The sequence below is a fragment of the Sander lucioperca genome, chromosome 13, assembly GCF_008315115.2.
Source record: "Sander lucioperca isolate FBNREF2018 chromosome 13, SLUC_FBN_1.2, whole genome shotgun sequence".
NCBI classification, from domain to species: domain Eukaryota; kingdom Metazoa; phylum Chordata; class Actinopteri; order Perciformes; family Percidae; genus Sander; species Sander lucioperca.
The window spans coordinates 4,553,985-4,579,831 of NC_050185.1; the positions used below are offsets into that span (position 1 = coordinate 4,553,985).

Here is a 25,847-nt window from a genome sequence, read left to right on the forward strand (position 1 = left end):
AATTATATACCACAATAAAGCTCCTGTAGCACCTGCTCCTTTGCCAGTGCTAATGGCCAAGGTGTGATCCTTTAAATGAGACAGATATGTGATGAAGTCCAGGTCACAGCTGACAGGTGTGAGGGTTAATGGAAAGTGGACGACCACAGACAGAGAGAGAGGTGTTCAGATGTGCTCCAATGACAGCTGACCCTCTCATTCATCATTTTGATGGGAATTCTCTAATGTGTGAAGCCCTCTAAAGTTTTAGCTTTTGTAATGTGACATATTTTAGAAAATTTGCACGATTTTAATGCGAGGGGAATTGAAAATGAACAATTGATTGCGTTTTTAAAGTGTGAGTGTATTAGTGAATATGGAGCGATACACAGCTGTAGAGGACCATTGGTCTACACCCACACCAGGAGGTCAGGAGGAGGAATACAAGGTCCTAACCCTAACCATAACCATTGCCTAATCCTAGTGCCGAGACGTTGGGGCCTTAAAACACCGATAAACCCATGCTAGCAGCTAGGTGAGCATTATAACATGTGTTATAAAGTGACGTTTGTCACGGAAGTAAAGGCTGAACTACAATAGAGCTGTTTGTAGCAGTTTGTGAACAGTGTTTTCTGTTGGAGATGGTAAGTCCCTTTGGGGTGGACTTTGGGCTTTTTCACTTTGTAAACCTATTACATGCACAAAAAGATATATAACACAATAAAGGAAAGGGAAAAAGACAAAAAGCATGATATGAGCACTTTAAAGATGCCCTAAACAGCAGGTTTTGTAAAAAATACCACCACTGTATCAGCCTAAATCAGCTAATGTGACCACAACAGAACAGCATCCCATTACTGTGAAAGTGGCGTTTCCCTCAGAATTAATTTCAGGGTATTGTGGCACTGGCACTGCAGCTGAATTATCGCAATATCACACGAGAATCTGCAACCAATCAGTGTCCGGTGAGGAGCTACTGGCAGTGTCACGGCCGCGACTGTTCGCTCAAAACATCAATAGCGTACGTAGACAGATGGTTCATCCAATCACCTGCCAGGTTTTTTTTTTTCTAAGTACCTTCCCTTTTCCAAACAGTTTCCAATGACGGCTTCTTAGATGGTTCTGTGTTAACTGGCACGTCAGGTTAGGTGACTGGTGCTGCAGATGTGATGATTTACAACACACAACTGTTTCCTAAACAGAGGGGGGTTACAACTCACAACAAGCTGGTCTACAAGTCCACTGGGAAGCCACCATATAGCCTAGTCCAGTATTCAGCTGTGATTAGCTAGTGCTAATGGCCCATATATCCAGTCACCTTAGCAAAAGCAGTGGGTGATTGCCACATACAGAGACAGGTCAACGCACCAACTGTCTAAAAATGTCTGAATTCTACCTTCATCTGCCATTAAGAATAATACATTGTGTTTGCTGGCTTCAACACTTGCTTTCTGTGTACTGATGTCCTCATACTTCTTGCTGCCATTTGGGGTCAGCCTAATGCCTCATGCAGACTTAAAAATGTTAATACATCCCACCATCCTCTCCTTTCTAGAGCAGCTTTTGCTGTGTAGTATTGCAGTAAAATTCTAAATCTGTCAACTGGTAGTCTCGCATTGCCAGACCTATCTCCAAAGCGCTGCTAGGCTAGTCCACCAAAACATTCCTGGATAGGAGAAAAACGTGAGCTGGTTTATTGGCATTTCTTTAAACCAATCAGAATCGCCTTGGGTGGTGGACGCAGCAACGGTGCCTCTGCAAAACAGCCTCAGGCTCAGCAGGAACTTGTTTTGGTGGAACATGTGCACGTAGGGAGGTGAGCTCAGGAATTAAAATGGTTGTTGAGTGTGTGATGAGAATTTTATTCTAAAAAATGATAAATACAATTTGATTGTCGGTTCCAGCTCGGAGGATGTTTCCCGCATAGACCGGAGTTTAGAATGCCAACACAAAAAAAGTTGAAGGTGAGGGACATCCAGCGGGAACCTCCAGCGGCACCTGAACAATCTCGTAAATGACACGTCATCGATAGAGTCTAGTCAACAGGTAACCCATACCAAGACACTAAATTCAGAGTGATATTGTATGTTTGCTCCAGTTAGAATGTGAGCAGCTGCACTATACAGGCTGCTGATAGGACACAATCAAAACTATAAAAAATCATGTATGCTACCCTGGTTAAAAAAGGTTAAAAAGCTTGCTCAACAGCACTCACGGTTGAGAGACTAAAACAGTGAACTCATTATATTGTAGTTCATACCAGCTCTGTGTTTACAGGGTTGTAAACACGATGTAAGCCATCTTATTGTAAATGAAATTTAAGGCAAAATACTGACTACAATTGTATAAGTGTAATACTGTACACTGTCCTGTCACAGCAGGAAGTAGTGTGCCCTTTAGAGAGGGTGTGGAAGACCCATCTTGGCGCTGTAGTTAACATTTGCCTTATTTCCGCCACTTGGGGACAGAGGGAACAAGCTGTGCACACAAAATTTAGATATTATCACCTCATAAAGTTGATATGGTGAATGGGTTGGCAAACAGCTGCCGGCTGCGGGCCATAAAACCAAAAGGATGATCTGAAAATCTCTGTAGAGCTGAGAGGAACTGTAGAGCCGGGTGAGGATTTGGTTTCAGCACTACAAGTGGCACCTTTCACATACAAGTAGCTACATGGTCAATTGTTAATATACGCCCTTCTACTGTATTTCAGGGGACACTTAACTAAGTACATCTTCAACCATTTATAAATGTTTACACTATTGTCGGCCTTAATAATTCAAACACTGACTAAAACATGTTTTCTACGTAGCTGTAGAAAACATAGTCCTAAATGAGGTGAGATAGGAACTTGCGAACATCAGAACTTTCCCTTTGTTTCCTTTTTTTTGTCAATGGGTTTCCTTTAAAAGCTACCTAGCCGATCAGCGACATCAGTCTAGGTGGTGGTAATGCACCCTAACTCTGGTTGCCGCCCGCCATAAAATGGAAAAAAGAAGAGGAAGCAACCTCAGTGCACTTTTCAGTCAGACAGGCAGCACAGATGACAGAGAGCGATAGGTGGATGGCGAGGTAGGGAGAAACATGGGGTTAGGGGTCAATATTGTAAGATGTAAATTAATTCCAGTTTAACGTAATAAGTAAAAATACTGTTCTATTCATATAACTGTGTTTTATTATTCTCTCCTTTAGTGGTAACAATACCACTCCTATATTTGATACAGATACTCAAGAAGATTTTAACGCCATCAGCTGTTGCACACTGTCAATAGTATCCAGAATGACTTTGGTTTAAACGTTTTAGGGTTCAGAGCAGAGGGTTGTCTCACCTTGTTACATTTTATTACACTTTGTCAAATGATATCAGTCAGATTGTGTAGTCTATATAAGCACACACACATGCACCCATGGCAACCGTGAAACCACAGAGCCCCTTCCCCCCCAAAAAAAACAAATCCCAATTTTACCCCTGATTATAGCAGTTTAACCATACTGTAGTTGCTATGTGCAGATACTATGGAAATAAAACTCTGTCACTGGACCAAAAAAAAAAAAACTGTGTCCAATACTGATGTTCTTGTCTATTGTTATGGTAACCTGTACAGTCAGAAGTATTTTATGTATTGTATTGTATATGTAATTTATAACAACAGGGTTAATCCTGTCATATCTTGCTTTATAGTTAGAGTAGTGCTCACAGGCTACAGTTTATTTGCATTGACTGTAATAGTATTACTATTATGCTCATTTCTGCTGCACAAATCCCGAAGCAACAGACACTCTTCCAGGCCCGCCAAACAGCACAGCTTCTCATTAGGAAGCTGGACGAAGATCACGGGTCTCACATGCCTTCAGTGCCAATAATGTGGCGAGCTAAATTGAAGCTAACAAAGTGCTGCTGGCTGGTGTACAGCGTGTGCAGCGATGCCGTGCCATCAGGGTCCCCGAGGAGGAAGCGCAGTGTTCGCCTGCTCTCAGTCCCATATGCTGGAGACGGAGGTCTCCAGCAATTACATTGCTAATGATGATGTCCTTCTGTACAGTGTATGCATCGCAGATGGCTCTGTCTGCCATGCTTGACTTTGGCTAACAGTTTACAAAGCTTGATAAACACTAGAAAATGTTATTTTGTTTTACCCATGAGCTACTGAATCAAAACCCAGGAATGTTTTTATAATTATGTCTGTCTCATGGCAGCAGATGTAGTATGCTCAATGTACAAAATATCAGTATCAGCCCTCCAAGCTTCAATATCTGTGGATGTTTTTACAGTTTTCAGAGGTGATCCACATTCACATTCAGAGTTTTATTTTTTATTATGTATTAATTCGTTAAATCTAAGGAAAATTCTGCGGAAAATTCTGTGTCTCCAGGTTCTGAGTGGCCCTGCTCACAGGTTATATGGATCAAAAAAGGTTAGGGGCCGTATGCTACGCTGTGTCCTAAAGTGCATTATCTTGGGTATCCATCCTTTAAAATTATCCTCAGTGATGCTTTAGATTGAAATACATTGAAATAGAGGACATGATTTTGGGTAGGCTATTGCATTTAATAGTTGAGTTCATTACATTTTTCATTTTTTCTCTTTACTGATTTAGAACAGTAACAGTGATAATTGGAATGCTATTGATGCAGAGTGCATCAATACAAATTAATTATATACAGCTGTCGGATTGCTTTCTAGAATCAGCAATCAGCAAAAAGCTCAAATTTGCATCCACAGGTCCAGGATGAGTTGTATCAGTGCCATTTCCATCACCGCTCTTTATGTGATGTTCACATGTGTTTATAAAACACTACACTGGCATGAAGGGTTGGCGTGGACATGGAGGAAATTGGTGAAATAAATAAATTACCTTCCCAGCGTGTGGGGGGGGCTATTTTTGGTTCTTATGGCAGCTCGGGCTCCCCAGAGAGACTCCGTGCTGCACTCAGGATCTATTAACAATTTAACAAGGAGACAGCAAAACTAGGTCACAGACAGCTCATCCCAGCACCCCTACAACTCCTTAGCAGCTTCCCCATCATCAGACTGCAAACAACCGACAGCATGGAAGAGTGACACCGCTGAGGAATGATTTACTGAACGATGGTGGACTATACACTGTGCTCAAACTCAGTTTTCTGTTAAGGAACTGTTAAACAACAGCTTTTGGAGATGAACAGCAATTTGCCTTTCTTTAAAGGTCCCATGGCATGAAAAATTAACTTTATGAGGTTTTTTTTAACATTAATATGAGTTCCCCCAGCCTGCCTATGGTCCCCCAGTGGCTAGAAAAGGCGATGGGTGTAAACTGAGCCCTGGGTATCCTGCTCCACCTTTGAGAAAAAGTAAGCTCAGATGGGCCGATCTGGAATCTGCTCCTTATGACGTCATGAGGAGGAAGGTTACCTCCCCTTTCTCTGCTTTGCCCACCCAGAGAATTTGGCCCACCCATGAGAGAGAGACATCATGGCTTGAAAACAAGCGAAATATGGCAGTTGGTCAAGGCCACACCCCCACCCTCCACCTTGCCCCCCCATCTCTCCTCCTCAATAGCATTTAAAGCTACAGACACAGAAATGGCACATCCTAAGGAAAGCTCATTGTGACACTAGTGGCTGTAATTCTGCACCAAGGCTGAATTTCGGGAAAGAGACTTCAGATACAGTATTAGGGGACCACTAAGGCCTATATAAAAGAGACTTCAGATACAGTATTAGGGGACCACTAAGGCCTATATAAAAGCATCCAAAGAGCAGCATGTCATAGGACCTTTAAAGCTATAGTGCACAACTATTTTATATTAATGAACGTCTGTTACATGCAAGCCTTTGCCAAATGAGTTGCTACAAATTTAACTAAGACCATCAGCTCCACACAACTCTCTCTGCATTTCTCAGTATGGCTATGTTCAGAAACTGGTGTCGTCTAGCGACTTTAGCGCGCAGCAGCTCAAGTGATGTGTTTTGCGTCACCGCTGAAAAACAGCAACGTTCAGCTTTGGAGACAAAGAGGACATAAAAATTTCAATTACCTCTTCTGTAGTCTATATCGACGACGTTTCAATTCCCGGGATTGTTCCAGTGCTGTCAGAAATTTCGCCGGATGTCCCTCATATTCTTTCTTTGTTTCTTTGTTCTTTGTTTTGCATTCTAAACTCCGGTGGATTTGTGAGGACTATGGTTAACTGCTCTTCAGATCTCTGCAGGGTAAATCCAGACAGCTAGCTAGACTATCTGTCCAATCAGAGTTTTCTATTGCATGACTAAAACAACTTTTGTGCACAACTTCCCTCCCGAGGCTATTTTGCAGAGGGACAGTTATTGCATCCGATGCCCAAGACAATTGTGATTGGTTTAAAGAAATGCCCGACCCTCCTTCTCAGCGCTGTGGAGGAAGGTCTAGCAATGGGAAACTACCTCTTCTGAAGAGTCCATCATGTTTTTTAATCCTCCGTGTCCTCCTTAAGCTACTAGCAACTGCGTGGAGGAGGGGTGGGGGTGGTGTGCGATCATGTGGATGCACCAAGAGTGTTGTTGTCATTACTTAGAATTCCTCATCGGGGCAACAGAAACCACACACACACACACACACACACACACACACTGTAGAAGACATGGCGTCACAGTGAGATATTTACAGCGCAGGTACAACCAAGTTTAAAATAGAACTTTCTTTATAAGTGATCTGAAACATTTGTTAAAGCAACACTATGTAACCTTTCCCTCTTTGGCACCCCTACAGGTTGTCTCATTGGAACTACAGCTGCAGCTAAAAGTTACATAGTGTTGCTTTAAAACAAAGCCCTTGTACAAAGTTGCTCCGGTAAAACAATGCAGTACAAGTACATTTACTCAAGTACTGTACTTGAGTACAAATTTAAAGTACTTTAGCATTTAGCATTTCCATTTTTCGCTACTTTATACTTCTACTGCTATACTTCTACACTACATTTCAGAGGGAAATTGGGATCATTTATCTGACAGCTGTCTAGTTACTGTTCAAGTCAAGGTTTAACATGTCAAACATATGTTTTCAAAAATGTTATGCATTCTTATGAATTAAACTACATAACAGTATATTAAGTAGTTAAAATGAGCCCTTCCTTGACAACATTAAAATCATAAATTACATGAATGCATCAATAATGATATTCCAGCAAAGTATCAGCAGTTCTGGTGTCAACACTTTGCACCATTGCTCAGGCGAAACAGCTTCCTAATGAACTCCAAAAGATTCATTCATTCCAATAAAGACTTTGAATTGAGCTACTTCTCATTGTTCTCCTGTGAAAAGTTGTCAACTCATTAAGTGTCTACGACAAAGCAGATTATTATTTCATCTGCTATGGGAATGTCAATATAGAAAATAACGAAAGCAAATTCCAATTCATCACCAGCACTTAAGGAAAATAAGTGAACTGTAAGTTGGTGCAATATTGTAAAATGTCTGTCCACCTTAAAACTGTGTTCCCAGTAAAAGAAATAAAAACAGATTTAAGATGTGTATGTGGCAGTGTCCTCTTCTCATGCATCGACGCTGTTGTTTCAGACAGAAAAGCTAGAAAATTAAAGCTGGCTGACTTCCTTCTCATCTTTATCTCATGCTGACACGTTCACTAATTAAAGTCAGTCAGTTACACAGCAGACTTCAATTTAATTGGTAGCATTAATCTTGAAGAAAGCTTTGCGGTAGAAAAATGGGAAAATGGTAGTGGCTACTAGGGTGACAAATATATTGAAGCGCAAGTGACTGATAAAGTTAGCTCAAACATTGTCATTGCCATCCTTACACCCTGCCTCTAGCACGAAAAAATGGCTAATGTTTCAATATTGTGGTAATGCTCATATACTATAGAGTTTATGAAAAAAATGGTTATTCGTCAGATTAGAGATGATTACATAAGGGTTTCAGCATGAGGACATAAGAGGACAGTAACACGTCAGAGCTTCTCTAGATCTTTGCACAGGGCTTTAGCAGCCAGCTACGAGTTTACCAAGACGTTTTCCTGGCATCATATTTAGCTACTCACTGGTATAGTTAAACTCAAAGTTGATTCATTTAAATGAGACTAGTGCAGTCGCCTTTCAAAACGTGCCTGATCGGAACGGGACGATTGCTTGGTCTGTGGTACTGCTGCTTGCAGCTTTCTCAAGAGCCGCTCATCCTAACAACTTCACACTCAATACTGAGCTTCCTTGGGTCCTGAGCAATATGCCTGCCATGACATAGTTGCGCCCAGGGTCCAAAATTAGCACTTGCCACATGCCAAATGCGAGTAAAAACCCTATCTTGGCGAATAAAATAAATGACATCAGCTGCCATTGGCGGGTTGCTGAAACAGGCCTACAGTACTTTTCTACAAACTCTCATCACTACAACATTGATGGACCATGTTTTGTTTTGCATCGACTCTGCACACTGGTGGCAGCTTGCAACGTATGATCTTCAATAGTTGCGTTGCATTGGGGAGGGGGAGATTTTGCTGAACCGGCTCCTAGTCAGGTGTGCTTTGCAATCTGCGATTGAAATCAGTCCACAGACTATTATAGGCAACCAAGAAAGTCAGGGAAGGTCTCAGTTTTTAAGTTACAACTGTTCACACATTGGCAATACAAAGTGATTCATAAATGTAAATTGCTTCACATAGTACCCTTAAATGCTATAAGAAAGTCAATAATATACAAGGGATTTTATGGATATAGTGTATGTTTTCATCACTTGACAGGTACATTTTTTCTTAGTATTCCTTTAAGGTGTAATGTAATATTTTGCAAATTAAATCAAGGTGGTCTCAAGTGTATTAGAAGGCAGTCAGTGAATGTTAACCAGTCTCCCTCTGTGAGATTATATGCAATTCCCCCGAGAAATGATGTGTGACATTTTAACAGCTTGTGAGGTTCTATGCAAAAGCTGATGATGCTAATATAGCAATGATCCCGTTTTGGTAATTTAGGTGTAATCTGCTCTATTCTTCTCTTTTGTTGACCATTCACATCCCACTTCTCACTCACTGACGGGTGTCGTTTTCTCTCTGCAAAACCCGGCAGAAGCCAGGATTACCCCGGAGGCCGGGTTACAGCGAGTAAAGGCGCCACCAAAGCCTGCTTACAGTTTAGATGGATTACAGATTATTTCAATGTAATCTCTGTTCATTGTTTAAAGCGGGATTAGGGTCAGTCTACATGCCTCACAACAAATCACACAGAATTGAAGATTAAAATGGGTTTTTCAGGTCAATAAGTGAGAAAAGATTCACATTAAATCAACACCCTTATTTGATATTTGAATATTTGCTCCAGAGTTGCAGAGGCTTTTTCTTTCTAATCACCACTTTTGTCCGGATCGCAATCACTTCATCAGTCTTAAAGGAACACGCCGACTTATTGGGACTTTAGTTTATTCACCGTATCCCCCAGAGTTAGATAAGTCCATACATACCCTTCTCATCTCAGTGAGAGTTGTAACTCTGTCCGACGGTTCCACCGGTAGCTTAGCCTAGCACGGATCCTGGAGATAATCAGTTCCATCTAGCCTACTGCTCCGAATAAGTGACAAATTAACGCCAACATGTTCCTATTTACATGATGTGATTTGTATAGTCACAGCGTGTACAAATAACAAGGTCACATGAGACACAGCCATCTTCTAACAGTATACAAACTGGGAACTATATTCTCAGAAAGGTGAAGCAGTGCTACTTCTGCTACTTGGGCGGAGTGATATGCTTTGCAGCACCTGAGAAGCCCCGAGCAGATCAGCAATGCTTCGCCTTTCTTAGAATATAGTTCCCAGTTTGTATATGGTTAGAAGATGGCTGTGTCTCATGTGACCTTGTTATTTGTACACGCTGTGACTATACAAATCACAACATGTAAATAGGAAAATGTTGGCATTATGTTGTCACTTATTGGGAGCAGTAGGCTAGATGGAGCCGGTTACCTCCAGGATCTGTGCTAGGCTAAGCTACCGGTGGAACTGTCGGACAGAGTTACAACACACACTGAGATGAGAAGGGTATGTATGGACTTATCTAACTCTGGGGGATACGGTGAATAAGCTAAAGTCCCAATAAGTCGGCGTGTTCCTTAAAGTCAACAAAAGGGAGTTTTAAAGAAATCCATCTCCGACCACGTTTCCCCATCTCAGCTTGCTGTCCATTTTTTTTACCATGATCAGCAACTTTTAACACTCTTATCTCATTAATTCAATAAAAAGAGCTCTAGTCCACTTTGGATGATGAAACAAATGGCTTTGCCAAGTATCCACCATAGCCATCCCTTTCACTGTAATTAATGTACGGTGTAGGTGAACACAAGAGACCAAATGTCAAGAGACTTAAATGTTGATGTATTGATTGAAGAACGGGTCGCCTATGGCAGTATTAAAGCAGATATCCTCTATAATTACATTTTCAAACAGATTTTATGCAGATAACTAAAAAATTGAGGAAATATTTCCAGCTAATCTAAGATGAGACTCTGCATGACAAGCCTTTGATGAATGAGTTACTTTACTGAGTGAATGTAAAGTCACCACTCTAAACTTGTATCAGTCAGAAGATACACTTCTCAATGAGTCTCAATGAGAGTCTTAAAGCCCTGCTAGTGGCCCCTACAGGCTGCACTGCTGTTCACCAACCATGTTACCAAGGCGATTTGACTACGACTGACTGACAGTGACTTCCTCACAGCCCAGTGCTCTCACTGATGGCCAAAAAAGGGACAGAACAGAGTCGATGATTAAAAATGTAACTAACTGAGTTTAGTTGTTTTGCAGGTGATCTAGACAGATATAATTTTGGTGTGAAACTAACTGGTAATGGGGTACGGAAGAAATCATTATCGTTCCCTGAAAATCTGAAAAGTGGAACTGACATATCTTGGCAACCGCACACACAAACACACACACACACACACACACACACACACAGTTGGCTGGAGCCTCTCCACTGAGTGCCATCTTATTAAAGTTTTGTTGAACAACCTGAGGCTTAAAAAGAGGAGGAGTAAGTCTCCAGATCATCCTGCGAGCCAAACAGCAGGCACTAATGACACTGTGTTACACTGGAATATTCACATCACATGGGTTGAAAAAGATGCTTGTTTGCTATTTAAAAGTCAAAACAACACAATTTATCTCAGATTCAGGCTTCCGCTAGTCCTCCAAACCATACAACGATATAGGTTGTTTATTCCGACCCTTTATATGACCCATTAGAACGCTTTCCGTCCAGACATCTAAACCAGACAGGAACAGTTTTAAACACGTCGTTAACGTTGTCAAACGGTCGCAATTTGGTTATGTTTAGGCACCAAAACTACTTAGTTAAAGCTACACTGTGTAAGAAGTTCTCCCATCTAGCGGTGAAATTGTATATGACAACCAACTGAATATTACTTTCTAGCCCCTCCCATTCCAAGCGCGTTTTAACTCCTACGGTGGCCGAACCCGAAATTAGCTCTTACTATCTCCATCGTTTACACGCAGCTGTTCTAGCCACTCTAATATTAACTTTGGTCTTGTTGCTTTGCCTGTCGCATTGTCGTTTTAATTCTCTTTTTCGCTTCATTGGCGACTCCGTTACATGTCCTCGAGAATAGGTGTGATCCTCCATCTTCAACAGGCTTTCAAATCTGCCGGCAGTCGCAAGTAATCTCCCCCTGGAATTCGTCACGGTGCCACTGAGTGTAAAAGCACGAAAGGCGGAGGTATGTCCCTCTTTGGCTAATGTATTTTAAAAATGGAGGCGCAACATGGCGGCCGTCATTCGACTGAGTCACTGGAATGTATTCTGAATGATTCTGAATGGTAGATTCTACGCGTACGAGAATACTTTGATTAGTTGGTGGAAGTAATTACACGTGAATGAGCACATATTTGTGAAAAAACAAGGTTTTTTTGCTAAGAATCAACTCCAAAAATTACACAATGTAGGTTTAAGTTTGGAAAAAATATCATGGTTTGGGTTCAAATTAAACATCCTGCTTTGCTCCTGTCATGATTACTACGGTCACTAGAGGGCGCCACCACTAGAAATGTAAATATAAGTTGTAATAGCTGCTTGAAAAAATGACTTATGTGGGCGTTTTTTTATGATGATTATCATAGGTTACTGTATATCACAATCAGCATTAGATGGCAATGATTTTGAGAACTATCTACACAAATAGGTAATATGTTGTCAAATGGCAGAAATGCAGCCTACGTGAGACTGTTTGTGCTGAAATTGATCGCACAACTCCAAAGTGTTGTTAATGTCAGTCTCCATTTTGTCATAATTTGCTAGATAGTGCAGTCTGAGAATGCAGAATTGTTCATCACCATGGCGACAGACCACCCATTTAAGCTACTTTCACCACAGGAACCTCAAATCGCTTGATGTTTATGGACACAGCTAAAAAAAAATAAAAAAAAATCAGCTGCAGCAGTACCAACACAGACTAGGATGAGGTTACAGCCTCATTATCCCAGCACAATAAAACAATTAATTTGGCAATAAGATTGATTTGTAGCAAGTAGTAAAGCAACTATACATGTATATACTATACATACGTTGTGTGTGATTTATAGTATTTGATCTCCCTGGCTGTGAAGCAGTTTGTGTTGAGTGGATTGTTGTAATACAGTTACAGTAAAACATGGCTGTGGGCTTTTATAGATAATACACAGTCTGTACTTGCCTGAGATAATATTAGCAATGTTCAAGAGAAACAAGATACTATAATCTTTTCATGATTTTTTGTAGTGACACTACAGATCAGTCGACAAAATCATTTGAGTGTTAGTGGAGAATTTCTTAAGTCAAGGACAGCCCTAATCCTTTTGGCCCCTTACAAAAAACGCAGCATTTAGTTGGGGGCCACTTTGTTACATTTCTGAGTTATTAGCAGTTCCACCAAAAGAGTCCACTAGATTTATTTTTTTACATGGTTTCAAAGAGGTAAAGCTATCCAATATTTAACCTAAAACACGCTGTCACACACACATCTATCTTGCAATTTTACTCTTATTGTCTTTATTAAAATGTTTAATACTTGTTTTTATTTGTGTCCTATGCAAAGTGTCTTTGAGTACTTTGAAATGCACTACATAAATCCAATGTATTATTATATTTTTATATGACAAAGAGACTAAATAATCCCTCAGGCTTTGAAGACAGGCAGGGAGTGGTAATTAAGCAAGAGTTCTCTCTTCTGTCTAGAAAATGCTCCAACCTGGACAGGGGAACGTCATAATGATTTAATAAGAATGTATCCTGATGAGCACAAAGGAACCATAAAAACGTTGTGTGAGTCTGAGCAGAATAAAGGTAAGCCAGAGCAGTGGAGTGTGGAGGCAGACGGAGCTTGCCATTGATTTTTTATTTAATTATTCATTCAGAGCAACGTCCTCTCGTCTTGGTTCTATTACAGTATAGGCATTTGAATCCATCACCGACATGAGATGCAACTGAATTCACTGAGTTTTCCTGTATGTAATGTCTTATTTATAAGATCCGCTCTGTACAGCAGTACACCAGAGGGGAGGGGAGAAGTCAGCAACATGACAGTATCTTGCGTGTGTGACAGTGTACAAAAAGTCTGCACTAAAGAATTCATAAGGATTGAAGTGGCAGCTGGTGTTCATAGCAGTTTACACGCAAACAAACAATTACAACTTGTTTTACTTTATTTCATATTATTGAGGAATGTCTCAGCAGGTTTTACTGGAACTAGAATAAAGGTCCAACTGAGGAATACAGTACATGCTACCAGGACTGGATACCATCTAGTCTGGATCAACGGAAGTGCATGGCCAGAATAATTACTTGACATCCGCCGCGTACCTCACTTCTGCTCTCTGTGTGTTGCTGTCTCAAACTCTGTTCGCTTCGGGAAACAACAACAACCTTCCAGCTAGCAAGCTACATGGTGAAAATGGCAAGTTTTGAAGAAAATTTGGATCGTGCAACAAGGCAGGCCTGCTTGGTTCTTTCGGCGAATGATTGTAAAGATTTACAAAGAATATGTGACACACGGCGATACACTGGTAAGAGCAAATGAGGTTTAACCATGTATCCAGCTAATTTAAATAGCTCACGTTACTGGATTGTGTGAAAAGTTAACTTCATTTAATATTGTATGTGGCGTTTTCTTTTTTGCGGGGTGCAAATGTTCCACCAGAACAAATTCCTTCTTGGACTATTCTATAAAGCCACCGTCGCTGCGTCCAGAACTTAGCGACGGCCAAAATGATTGTGATTGGTTTAAAGAAATGCAAACACCCAGAGTGATTTTTTCTCCTATCCCACAATGTATCTGTGGTAGCCAGACCTTACTCCACGGAGCTGTGCAGATAGGTCTGGCAATGTGACACTAGACACAATCCAACATGTACAGCAAGATAAAGGTATACAGACTATGAATTGTGTGCTTTCAGTCAGTCCAGTTCCTCGGGGTGAGCCAACTCGTGATAAGGTCTTATTGGAGCCAGCGCTCCCTCCCGTGCACACTGTGAGAAGGTTTTATTCTCTGGGATAGGGCTGGGCAGTATATCCATATTATATCGGCATCGATAGCCTATGTGAGGCTAGATATCATCTTGAATTTTTCATATCGTAAGTGTTGTCTTTTCCTGTTTTTAAAGGCTGCATTACAGTAAAGTGATGGCATTTTTTTAACTTACCAGACTGTTCTAGCTGTTCTATTGTTTGCCTTTTCCCCACTTGGTCATTGTATCCCCATTATTGGTGATTATTTATCAAAACTCTGATTGTGTTATTATTTCGTGAAAGCACCAATAATCAGCCCTACAATATCGCCGCAATATCGACATTGAAGTATTTGGTCAAAAATATTGTGATATTGGATTTTGTCCATATCGGCCAGCTCTACTCTGGGATAGCAGCAAACCTTGAATAATTCAGTGACTACAGGATTTTCTTGTTACCAGTGAATCATCTTCCAGAGAAGAGTCTTGCGGGGGTCCTTTCTAATCCCCACTCTGACATTATCAGAACCCCTCCCTTCCCCCCCCCTCCTATCTGAAGTCCACACAAGTTGTAATGGCTCAGCCTCATGAAATGATGCTTAGACTAACCGTGTAGGTCAATACCGTCTCTGCTTCATCGGGCATGTGTTCATGCTGGATTGAGCTTTAGTTTGAAATGTCAGACTTAAAGCTACATTAAACCATTTACCAACAGGGATGTAGTTTGTATTTCATATTATCATGACTTCAAGCACTCATATTTACTGCCTCCCACAGTCCTTAATGTACAGTATGTTGGCCAGTCAGCAGTGCAACTGCACATCAGTCACCATCACAGAAACACAGAAGGAGTAGGCTGACTTGTGCACAGTGGGTAACTGTTAGGTTCAATTTTGCAGAAAATGTGATGTGCAAAAAAACTATTATTATTATTATTATTAAATAAACTGTAACTCGTTTATGCAGGCAACATTACATTTCACGACTCTATACAGGTATGCAAATCAAAGATTTAGTTATCAGAAGTTCAGGTTGTTGAACAAAGCGCGACGTTAAGAAGAAAGTGCTGAAAAATCAGAGTTGCTGAAGGAGAACATGAAGCAGAGTACAAAGAAGCACGTACCTCACTCATGGCTGCGCTGTGTGTATCTCTGTGCTGTGACTGAAGGAAGGCTACAGTCTTCTCTCTCTTCGAGCCGCTCTGCTCTCACTCTGCTTTTATAGCGGCGCTCTCCTCTCCACACTCCCATCAGACCAATCGGCACGGGGCTCCTTGTCTCTAGTTCATAGCTCTACAATGTAGACCAGGATTTATATTTCAATAATCTGCCATGTTTGGCTTGTTTCCTGTTTGTGTTGTCAGAGAGATATAAGCAGTGGTGAAATGTAACTAAGTACATTTACTCAAGTACTGTCTTAGTACAAATTTGACATACTTTAGGCTTTGCATTTCATGCCACTTTCTACATCTACCCTGCTACATTTCAGAGCGAAATATTGTACTTGTTACTCCACTACATTCATCTGACAGCTTTTGTTATTAGCTACTTTACAGATTAAGATGTTTGCACACAAAACACATGTAGTTTATAAAATCCGGTGTTTTATTATTAATTAACAGCTGAAATGATTAGACCATTAAAAACAGAACTGTTTGGATTGTTTCCAGTTTCTAAAATGCGAGGATTTTTCTGCATCGAGTAACTTTTAAAAAGGCTACTTTAAGTAGCCTACATTTCCTGATGCTTTTACTTAAATAACATTTTCAAAGTAGGACTTTGACTTGTAACAGAGTATTTACACTGTGGCATTAGTACTTTTACTTAAGTAAAGGATCTGGATACTACTTCCACCACTGATTAAATTCAAGCACAATAAATGAAATATCTACATTCCCCGTTGAATAACGACTGCATTCATATGAACAAATACTCTGCACAGTCTGCACATATATTTAATAACAAACACATTAAATGTTTATTTTTTAACCCGTATATAGCCTACAATAGTCCACAAAATTAGTCAGAGGTTCATATTGCTGTTTCTGGACATCTGTATGCAGGCATCCCCCACACAAACTGACGACATGTCTTTAAAAGGTATTCACCCTCCCTTGGACTTCTTTTAGTTCTGTGAATCACAAAGGATATATTTAGGATTTTTAGAATTCAATCATCCCTGGCGCAGCTAATCATAAAAACAAAGACATTCCAAACAAATCATTGGCATGTCTGTTAGGTGATGGGGAAAGATATAAGAACAGTAACGTCTATACAAATTTTAAAAAGGAATCTTCCCAATGCAGGTGGTCCACCACGTGTGAGAGAAGGGCACTAGTGAAGGAGGCCACCAAGATGTCTGATCACTGTGACAAAGCTAAAGGTAGTGATGTAGTCAAGACCACCTTACTCCGGATTTCGACTGAATTTCCAGTGACAACAAAGCAATCCCGGAAATGTAACGTTGGCGATATAGACTAAGACCACCTAATCGAGACCAAGTCATCACCAAGACCAGAGTGTATCGAGACAGAGACAAGACCAAGACTTTGAGGGATTGAGACCGAGTCAAGACCACGGCAGGGCGAGACCGAGTCAAGACTAAGACCAAGGCAGGGTGATACAGAGTCAAGACTAAGACCAAGGCAGGGCAAGAATGAGTCAAGACTAAGACCAATACAAGGCAGGGCGAGACCGAGTCAAGACTAAGACCGAGTCAAGACTAAGACCGAGTCAAGACTAAGACCAAGGCAGGGCGAGACCAAGTCAAGACCAAGACCAGTCCCACACTGTATGCGATGATATAAGGTGAAACATGGTAACCATAGGCACTCTCCAAATTGATCTGAAAGATTAACATACCCATAAAAAACACCCACAGAAAACAAACTAAAAGTCTTCTTCATTTAACGCTTTTATTGCCATAAGTGTATCATGAGAAATGCCTTGATAAAATAATCACAAGGGATTGCAGAGATAGATTTTATGTGTAGGTGTTTCCCTTTGTCTTCTATGAGCAAACAAATACAAACACTAACGGGGTGAAATGCATGTTAAGAGGGCAGGGAGAGGGGGTTAACAGTAACAAATTTCTAATTAAAATATTTGCCAAGTTATTGGTTGCATTTGAAGCAGGAAGTTATATATCCAATCAAAGTAATGATGTCAACACATTATTCAGATAATGAACAGGCAATTTAGTGATATCCCAGCAGTTGTGGTCTTGACCGATCCTGAAATAAAATCTGGAGTTCTCTTTATCTGAGACCGAGATGAAGCCAAGTAAAAATGCTGTTGATTCCGAGACGAGAACGAGACCTTTAAAAGTGGTCTTGAGACCAAAACCAACCTGGAGTACTGCAGCACTGGCTAGAGGGTTCCACGGCTGATACGATAAGAGGAGGGAGATGCTGTGCATAACAACTGTTGCCTGGGTGCTTCATCAGCTGCAGCTTAAAGGCTGTTGCAAAGAACTCACGTGACTTCTGGCCAGGTGTTTGTCAGAAGGCATGTAGGAGATTCGGACACAAAGAAGAAGGAAGCGATGATGATGATGATGATGATGATGATGATGATGATGATGATGATGATGATGATGATGATGATCTATGCAGCAGCACGCCTTGGAAAGCAGTGGTGAAATGTGCTTAAGCATAAATTTGAGGTATTTGTACTTTAGGGACTGTTTGTTATTTAATTAAGGGGCCACCAGAGGAGTTTTGTGGCCTCTAACCTAAAAAGACTTGATCCTCCCCTCGTCAGTAATAATTTTACTATGACCCTCCAAAATGATTTGAAAAAGAGGCATGACCCTCCCCTTGCATGCAAGTTTGCACTTAGCAAAGAAGTATAGATACTATTTGATTTTTACAGTCATGGCGTACAGGAGTTAACCTCTGCATTCTCATCTTACACATCCCACTCCTCTGTTATGGTGTGGTGGCCATTTCAGTAGATTTACTCACTAATATTGTTGTGGAAACACAATAAGCATGGAAACTAAATGCACACTTCATGCATTACTGCATTACTTCAAATACAAAGTTCCTCCTCTAGTAAACTAGTATTCATATGAAATAAAACAATAAAACATTGAGACCATTCAGCAAAGGACACTGGGAAATAACAATTCAACACTGGTTGCTATGGACTTGTCACTAGGCTTCGTCATTGTATATTTTAGCACATAGGTAAAGGTGCCGAAGCTGAACATTATATTCCAAAACACATATGTTTATTTTTAAAGCAGATTTTAAATTACATTGTAACAATTTAACAATTCACCCTTATGAAATCCAATCGCGGCATGGCTGTTTTGGAACGCAATAGACAGACGCTTAAACTCAACTAAAATGTAACAGTGAACAATCAGTGTTGGACCTACAGTCTGTTGAGATGCCTCTCCAAACTCACCATAAAACGTTAAGACACGTTGAGAAATTTTTTCCGTATTTTGCCGTAATCCAACGACACGGAAAAAAAATAATCCACAGCGATCAGTAGATCCACAAAAAGGTAAATAATATGGTGTATCCAGCAAGGCCTATACGAGCGTCATATTCACCAGCCAGCTCCAAACAGGTGAACGAGGCCTCTCCACTTCACCGTTTAAACAAAGTGGAATGAACGTATAAAAATCCAAATCTACACAAAACTCGCAATCAATTAGTAAGCTGACATCACATTTATATACATGGCATTTAGGAAACCTTTATTGCAAGGTTGGCACGGCAAGATGTCCAGACTAGTGCAACAGTAACTTTCGTTTTTTTGCGTCCTGCTGCTCCCATCGTCAGCCAGGTAATATTTTTTTACTAAAGCAGTATATGAAATCTGATGTATTACCTACCACCATTTAGTTGTTTTGTGTTATTTAAGATATTTATAAAATATCTGGTCACGTAATTATTCCACTAATTTTTGAAACAATGCAATTACCCGTTTGAGCCACCAGGGGGCTCAAACGGTGTGCTCCTCCTGCCCCCCCCCCCCAGCAAACTCCGCGTATGCGGTCAGAACCATCTGCTAGGGGGCCGAGACTGAGAGCTACATGGATAAATATGCACCAAACAAGCCACTTTGAAATTTTGCTCTTTTCATGAATACAAAAGTTGGGTGACCCCCCCCGCCCAGACTAAAAAATGTTGGACCCTCCCCTGGAATGGACCCTTTATGGTCCATTCCATAAATACCGAACGGTCCTTTACTTGAGTTTTTTCTTTTCATGTCACTTTCTACTAGCCTGGTCCTACCAGACTCTGGTACATTTCATTTGTACAGAGAGTCTGGCCTCTCTCCATTGACAAGTGTTAACTTCCTTGAAGGCGGGTACTCTGTTGAAGTTTAAAACTATTGGATCTGCCCAGAGCCACTCTGGATCTGCCATAACCAATCGCTAACGTTTGGTCGTGGTGTATGTCATGCGCATGTGCAACAAGAGGGGAGACCGACAACTATCGGCTTATATTTAGCATTAGCATCTCTAGCGTTAGCCTTAGCCAACTCCTTCACCACTAACGGAGCGAGCTGGAAAATCAAACTTTTCCCGAACCCCGTGGGGAGGAGTGCCACAACATCATGGCCACCAACACAACTCAGCAAAGATTGTTCTTGCTCGGGCTTTAACTTCTGGATATTCGGCAGCGTTGCTGCCACAACGGACCGAATGGCTTCGCGCCCATCTTTCTAGCGCACGTCCTCAACATCATCATTCTCAGCCACTTCCTCTGTTCGCTGACTGGACCGCCAAATATTTGGCCAGAGAAAAGCCAAGAATATACCACAAACCCAGATGGAGTAGTGAAGGAAAATGAAAACTGAGGCCAGGCTAACTTTCTACTTCTACTAAATTTCAGAGAGAAATATTGTACTTTTTACTCCACTACATTAATCTGACATTTTTAGATACTAGTTACTTTACAAATTAGGATTTTTGCACACAAAAAACATGTAGTTTATAAAATACAATGTTAAAAATGTGAGGATTTTTCTGCATTGAGTACTTTTACTTTTTACTTTGTGTACATTTTCCTGATGATACTTACATACTTTCACTTCAGTAATATTTTCAATGCAGGTGTTTTACTTGTAACAGAGTATTTTTACAGTGTGGTATTAGTACTTTTACTTAAGTAAACAATGTGAATACTTCTTCCACCACAGATGGAAGGCTTGTCCTGGTAGAGGGGAAGTGAATACTGCAAGATAGAAAGGAAAACCTGCTGCAGTCTGCAAGAGAACTGCCACTTTGAGTAGATTGATTCTCCATCAATGACCCCGAACATGAAGCCAAAGCATCACAGGATTTGCTTCAGAACAGCAGCTGTTTAAGTCCTGAAGTGGCCAAGTCAGAATGCAGAGCTCAATCCACGGTGCTAGATTATCTTTTTATTCTTATCAGCAAATCCAATTAAAGACCTCTCCAGAGGACTCTCTACTCTCCAGAGAATAAAAATGCTGAGCTGTTTCGGGAATAAACAACATTGGCCATATTTATCATAATGAAAGGATATGTCCCCCAGTGCAACACTATGCTCTTTTTATTTCCTTAAAGGCACCTAGAGTTCTATAGCACAGAGAAATAAGCAATATCAGGTTGGATCTAAATTCACTGTTATATCCTATTGTACCCATAAAATAGGATTAAGACCTACTTTATTGATCCTGTAAGGGGAAATTACATTCATATGATAAAAACATTTAAGGGATGTACTGTATAAAACTACAGTATAGTCAGAGTATATTTCACGCGTCCTTACCAAAACCAAATGCAGATCTCTTTAAATGCTTTTATTGATTTAGTGGAGGGCATCTTTCCACGCTTGTGCATGTGTGTGTTTGTGAGTCATTAATCAGGCTGAGTGTGGGCATACTCTAAATCTGTCACATTTTAAATCAGAGCGCTCAGCTGCTTAGAGATCCAGCAGAGCCGGTGTCCCTCAGGATCCATGTTTGGGGCCTAATTGATCGCCAGTCTCTCTGAGCATTGATTTATTTAGATTGCCCATAGACACAGAATCCTATCAGCTACTTGAATTAAAGCTCAAGTCTTGAGCAGTTTTTTTTTTTTTTTTTTACTTTGTTATATACTGTGCAGTACCAGTCAAAAGATTGGACACACTTTCTCAGAGTGGGATAGTGTGTGCGAGTTATACGCCCATTTATCAGTTTTTCATGTGATCCACGTTGTACAGACAACCCTCACATTATTCTCTAATTAATATTTCATTCACACATTTAACAAGAGCTTTATTTTCTTCTCTTCAGCCAATGTAAACCTAGGGTTTAATTACGTAACGTGACAGAGTGCTGTATGAGTTTGCAGTGCAGGCTGTAGCACAGCAATGTGTAGAAGAAGAGTGCATACAAAGCATAATCAGTTCCTAAGGCAAAGAAAGCGTAATATTATTTTGGTTGATATTAAGTCTTTGAACTCATTGCTTGTCTAAAGCATGTAGAAAGACTGATGCTTTGCATTCTAGCAGAAGTTATTCTATTTCAAGCTGCTCAGGGGCATTTTGTCAGACTTCAAAGAGGAGAAAGGCTCCAGGATTACTGACCAGTCACTTTACACAGTTTCCACTGCCTTTAACAGATTGTGTTGCACTGCAAACATATTCATATGCACTGTTGGATTGCAGTGGAATAAAGGAAGTGTTTTTTTTGTGATTTAGTTTGTCACAGAGTGTTACCTGGATATTTAAAGCAGCTATAATCCATATTTTTAAAAATAACAAAGGATCAAAGGTGAAAGATGTTGCTCGTAGTGACAAACACAGAATTGTCACCCAACTCTGCAGTTCTTTTTAGCGCTACAGAGTTTTTTAGTGTCGTTCAGCACACTGTTTTGGTTTTCCAGCCTGCAACTTTACTGTTTTGGTTGACTCTCACAGCTCTTATAGAAGCATTTTTGTAGAAAAAAAACCCTGTACACCAGGCCTACCTGCTCAGCACCAAACAGCAGACAGGCAAACTTACATAGACGAGCATTTAGCAGCTAAGCCATTCATTTGAATGGAGCCAATCCAGCGATGCAGCAGGGGGGGTGGGGGGCAATGCTGAAGGCAACTGCAAAAAAGGCAGTGTCGTTCAGTCAAAAAAGAACCAGGCTCAACTGCGCTTCGGTGGCCAATCATATACATGCAGTCGCACATTCCTGGTATATCCACTGTTTCTACTGTTTACCTCACGATCGTCGCAACAAGAGATAGAATAGTTTGTCGATAACTTTACAGAGTAAAATCATCGTCTCTGTGTTGCGTCTAGGGAATAGCAGGCTTAAACCCAAAAGCGTAGAGTATGGAGGTGAGGAGGCAGCAGGACGATTTTTCAAGTTTAACAAATAAATAGCTTACAAACAAAAGGTGTCCTAAAGCAGGCAGGAAAAAACTGGCAACCAAGATCCAAACAAAAACCAACAAACTGGGAACACCGAAAGCTAAGTGAAGCATAAACTGCAAAGAGGCAACTCACGGGGGGGAACCGCAGGGAGTAAAGACAACGATCACACAAAGAAAGCTCTGAGATTAAATACACGAGGTAACGAGGCTAGTAACGAGGGACAGGTGACATGAGGGCTGATGAACAGGTGAGACACATCAGGGCAGGGCAGACAATCACAGAGGCGGGAAAACACACAAGGCAGGAAGTAAAACAAAGACATGACACAGGAGAAACAGACACTACAAAGTAAAACAGGAAACTGAAGCATGAATCATACAGGGATAGAACAAGGAAAGCAAAACAGAGAACATGGGTAACACACAACCATGAAACGAACAGGGAAACAACACAAAAAGGGAATGAATAAAAACAATAAAACAGGAAAAACTACAACTGAAAACTACAACTGAAAACTACAACTGAAAACCACAACGTGACACTGAGTATTATAAACTGCTGTGCAGTGTTTTGGCAGATGATAAGCCATTTACAGATCTGTTTTTCGAACTGGACTTCCTGGATTTTATTCATATCATTTAATGAGTCTCCACCAGTCCAGCACCTTGGGTTGTTTTAACACAGACATTGCTCACATGCTTGCTAAGATTAGATATATAGATATATTTCTTAGGTGTAAGTGGAGACCAAGAGATACAGATAGAGACCAGAGCTACGAGGAGAGTGAATATTGGGCTTACATTTACGGTATGAGGTGGCCAGAAACACAACTCTCTGTCCGTCTACTCCATGTGCATATAGGAAACTGTATGCTGTTTGTAAGTTTGCCATATCAACCTTAATTCAGTCCATTGTAGTTCATAAAAGATGCATAAGACAACCTGAAGTCTGAAACTTTTAAGCTTTAAATAATATTACTAAGTCTTCAACAAAGCTTTAATTTAAAAACACTGGATTAAAAAAAATATAAAATACAAGACATTTCAGTGTTCATCCAAACACCTTCATCAGTTGTTTAGTGTGCACAGGAAGTAACTCTGGCCTTAATACACAAGGCAGTCACATGAGCTCATGGGATGAAGTCACATGACTGCTAAAATGTAGTCCATTTGTGTTTGCCAGAGAAGATGGTATCCCAGCAGCTTCAGATGTTGCCCCTCCCCCTGCTCAAGAGGTGGCGCAGGATGGTATGTCTGTAAAGCGCCTGGGAATGGTTTTCAGAACCATGTTGTAGGCTGAAGACAAATGATGTCTCAGCCTACCTCCCCTATTTAAAGAGGGTCGCTCCACTTTAACAAATATGGCCTCCTTGACGCCTCTTTCAAACCACCTATCCTCTCTGTCCAGGATATAGACAGTCAGTTGACTTCATGCCATGAGATCATGTGACTGCCTTGTGTATTAAGGCCAGAGTTACTTCCTGTGCACACTAAACAACTGATGAAGGTGTTTGGATAAACACTGAAACGTCTCATATTTTATATTTTTTAATCCAGTGTTTTTAAATTAAAGCTTTGTTGAAACTACAATTACCTGGATGCATAAATTAATCTCCATAGACATTACTAAGTCTTGTATATTGGTTCTGAAGTTCTATCAGCCGTGCATGATAGTTAAAAAGAAAAAGACTAAAAAAAGTCTAGAACGTATCTTTACATTCAAGTGTACGAAAGGTGACGATATGTCGATGTTGTGTTCACAGCTTGTTTCTGTATAGAGAGTTGGATGCAGCCATTGATGAGCTTATTGGCTTCTAGAATCAAATCTGCAAACTGTTTCTAAACTCCAAACCTATACTGCCTCCCTGTACTGAAGAACATTGCCAATCTGACAAAGTGAGCACTCAGCTATGCTCTCTCTGTGCACACTAAGTTGCAGGGTTATCCATTACTAGGTGCATAGTAAGTACCCCCTCTTTCTCCCTGTCCGTCACCCAGCCACTTCATTCTGGCTCTTATAATGCTGCTGAAGCATTTATAGATAATAGCTGCTACCTTCAGACCTTCTATTTTTGGTATTGTTTCTCGGAAGAGGCATATTTAAAAAAAAAAAAAAAAAAAAAGAAAAGAAAAGAAAAGGGAACTTTGTTATGGCAGTTTTGAGTAGTGCATCAAACTACTGTGTGAGGTAAGGTCTAAATCAGTCTCATTTGTATTGCTAATATGATAAATCAGCATAACCTCACAGCATGATGCAGTGAGTTCCACCTGAAATAAAAAACAAAAGAAGAAAAGTATTAAAAAAAGAATAGCTGATGGTTTGTGACACACACACACACACACACACACACACACACACACACACACACACACACACACACACACACACACACACATTTCTATTCCTTTTTATCTGTGCTGACTTCAGTCAATCCTGATTATATAACAAATGAAATCTCCACACTGCATTTCTGCTGTAACTATGTACTGTATGTAGTGATGAATTACTATTGTTAACGTGTCGTCAATGCTACCCTGCAATTCTCTGTCCCTGAGACAAATCCTTGGGCAGCCTAAAAAAGTAAAAACATCTCCATAGCAACCTTAATCAACCAACCAACCTTTTGTTTTTGTGTTTTGCCATTTCCCTCGATATCATTGCAGCCGATGTGATTTATTACAGAAATACTACAAAATAAAACAGTTCTTAATGTAAGAATATGAACGCTTTTAAAAATAAAGATTGTTAATCTAACATGCATGAAGGAAGAACAGAAGTCTTGCCCAGATAAATGGTTTACAGCTGAGGCAACGATTTTAAAGTTGCAACCCCTTGCTTTTACTTACAGAAAATCATCAGTCCACATGCAGCACTTTGCATTGTGTGTTCTGACAGGCTGTGGCTTATGCCAGCAGGCTGTGGCTTATGCCAGCAGGAGGCAGTCATGCCATCCCGGCTCCCTGCACAGAGCCAATTTGGTGATTGAAGTCTGCTTTGGGAGATTAATTTGCTAGACATTCCTTATGTAATGGTAAAACTGCTTAGTGAAGGGCCCTGAAAGCCAGCAGGCCTTG

The 25,847-nt window shown here is 40.6% G+C and overlaps 1 protein-coding gene and 1 long non-coding RNA gene across 3 annotated transcripts in view; one reads left to right on the forward strand and one right to left on the reverse strand.

The window, feature by feature from the left end:
• The window catches only part of pcp4a (Purkinje cell protein 4a), a 33,070-nt gene extending 17,271 nt beyond the window's left edge, over nucleotides 1–15,799 (reverse strand). For both annotated transcript variants that reach the window (XM_031310890.2, XM_031310889.2), the window contains exon 1: nucleotides 15,558–15,799. In XM_031310890.2, the coding sequence (XP_031166750.1) occupies nucleotides 15,558–15,566 (9 nt within the window). In that variant the 5' untranslated portion in view covers nucleotides 15,567–15,799. The remainder of the gene's footprint in view (nucleotides 1–15,557) is intronic.
• On the forward strand, nucleotides 1,492–24,210 carry LOC116058179. The gene is made up of 4 exons (XR_004106976.1): nucleotides 1,492–1,502; nucleotides 9,479–9,485; nucleotides 21,166–21,170; nucleotides 23,821–24,210. It is a non-coding gene; the product is annotated as an uncharacterized LOC116058179 (long non-coding RNA).
• The last annotated feature ends 1,637 nt before the right edge of the window (nucleotides 24,211–25,847 follow it).